Below are 2,077 nucleotides of genomic sequence, written 5' to 3'. Positions count from 1 at the left end.
CCCGCCCTGTGGGGCCCCCATGGGTGCAGGGGGCAGAGGGAGAAGCCCCAGTGACTCCCAGCGCCCTATTCCACCCGGCTGGGGGGCTCCTTCCTCAGGGGACCCCCCCAAGCTGGACCCCCCCCCCCCCATCATCAATAGATCAGCCTTGAATGATGGCTCTTTCCAGCTGGGCTACCTAATAGTGCCGGAGGTTAGGGCTGGGCTTTCTCCAGTGGATTCCGGCAGGGGAAGGGACTGCGCCAGGCTCTCCCAGCTCTGAGGGGCCTTCCTCTCCCAGGCCCAGGGCTCTAGCCACTGAGCCACCTAGCTGCCTCGGCCTCTGGACACAGATGGCCAAGCTGAGGCTCCTGGAGGACAGGCGGCTCGCCAGGGGTCCCAGAGCACCGAAGGGCCCTCCTCAGGTCTCGGGATCAGCCTTGCATCTGACTCTCTGTCTTGCTCTGTTTCTCCTTTGGTTTTGGTAAGACGAGTCACAGAAAGCCAAGCCCCAGTGATGTGAAGGGGATCCCCTGCTCCGATCTGCAGCCGGCGCTTCCTTTGGAGGTGGAGCGAGACAGAGACCCAGGAGACACGGAGAGATGCTTCCTGACTCGGGCCTTTGATCCTGGGCCCCAGGGTCAGGGGGAGGCGGTGGGGTGGGGGAAAGACCCACTTGGAGCCTCCTGGATGGGAGACCTCGGGGTGCCCCCCTGACTTCTCACTGGCCCCCTCGCCTTCCACGGCTCCCGCGTGCCTGAGCATCTCTGTCTGAGGCGGCGCGTTTCAGAGGCAGCCCCGCTTGGCCACGGCCCAGGATGAGGGGGGAGAACGTGACCGTCATCCGGGAGTTCATCCTCGTGGGCTTCCCCACGGCCCCGTGGCTGCAGGCCCTGCTCTTCGTCCTCTTCCTCCTGGCTTACCTCTTTGTCCTGGCCGAGAACGGCAGCATCATCCTGGTGGTGTGGGCCAGCAGCGCCCTCCACAAGCCCATGTACTACTTTTTGGCGAGCTTGTCCTTCCTGGAGATCTGCTACGTGTCGGACATCCTCCCCAAAGTGCTGGACGGCCTCCTCCTCGGGCGCAAGAGCATCTCCTTCGCGGGCTGCATGGCCCAGCTTTACTTCTTCAGCTCTCTGGTCTGCACCGAGTGTGTCCTCCTGGCCGCCATGGCCTACGACCGCTACGTGGCCATCAGCCGCCCCCTGCGCTACCCCGTCCTCATGAGCACGGGCCTCTGCGTGCGGCTGGTGGCCTTCTCCTACGCCAGCGGCTTCGCCGTCTCCATGATCAAAGTCTACTTCATCTCCAGCGCCACGTTCTGTGGCTCGAACGTCATGAACCACTTCTTCTGCGACATCTCGCCCATCCTCAAACTGGCCTGCACGGACTTCTCCAGGGCCGAGCTGGTGGACTTCGTGCTGGCCTTCATCATCCTGGTGTTCCCGCTCGTCTCCACGGTGCTCTCCTACGGGCACATCTGCTCCGCCGTGCTGCGGATCCCGTCCTCCGGCGGCCGCCGGAAGGCCTTCTCCACCTGCGCCTCCCACCTCACCGTGGTGGTTGGCTTCTACACGGCCATGATCTTCATGTACGTCCGTCCGCAGGCCATCGACTCCCGCAGCTCAAATAAGCTGATCTCGGCCGTCTACACGGTCCTCACGCCCATCGTGAACCCTCTCATCTACTGCCTGAGAAACCAGGAGTTCAAGGGCAGCCTGAGGAGGAGCCTGGGCATGGGGCGGGCTCCGGGGGAAGAGCCCGGCGTCCACTCTTAGCCGTATCTAGGCTGGAACTTCCTCAGCCGCACTAGCTAACTCGTGAGGGCCCCAGTGGCCCTGGACAGAAGCGAGACAGGCCGGGCGATGGATTCGGGTGTCGCCTTTGCTTTCCTCCTCTCTAACCATATTTCAGGATGGGGCCATCTAGCCAGGGAGGCTCTGAACAAAGCTTCCCTTCTGGACACACCCGAGCATGTAGGCACCTGGACGAGTCACTTCACCTTCTTGGCCTCCGCCCCCTCATCTGCCCATTGAGCTGAAGAAGGAAATGGCCAAGCATGCAGTATCTTTGCTGAGAAAACCCCAGAGGGAGTCAG

At 62.8% G+C, this 2,077-nt stretch overlaps 1 protein-coding gene across 1 annotated transcript; it reads left to right on the top strand.

The window, feature by feature from the left end:
* Positions 1-797: 797 nt before the first annotated feature.
* On the top strand, positions 798-1,757 carry LOC123254290 (olfactory receptor 6B2-like). The gene has a single exon (XM_044683334.1). It carries the CDS (start codon positions 798-800, stop codon positions 1,755-1,757), a length of 960 nt encoding a protein of 319 aa, XP_044539269.1.
* Positions 1,758-2,077: the final 320 nt, after the last annotated feature.

The sequence above is a fragment of the Gracilinanus agilis genome, unplaced genomic scaffold (genome assembly GCF_016433145.1).
Source record: "Gracilinanus agilis isolate LMUSP501 unplaced genomic scaffold, AgileGrace unplaced_scaffold19195, whole genome shotgun sequence".
Taxonomy (NCBI): domain Eukaryota; kingdom Metazoa; phylum Chordata; class Mammalia; order Didelphimorphia; family Didelphidae; genus Gracilinanus; species Gracilinanus agilis.
This window is presented reverse-complemented; position numbering and strand designations above follow the sequence as displayed.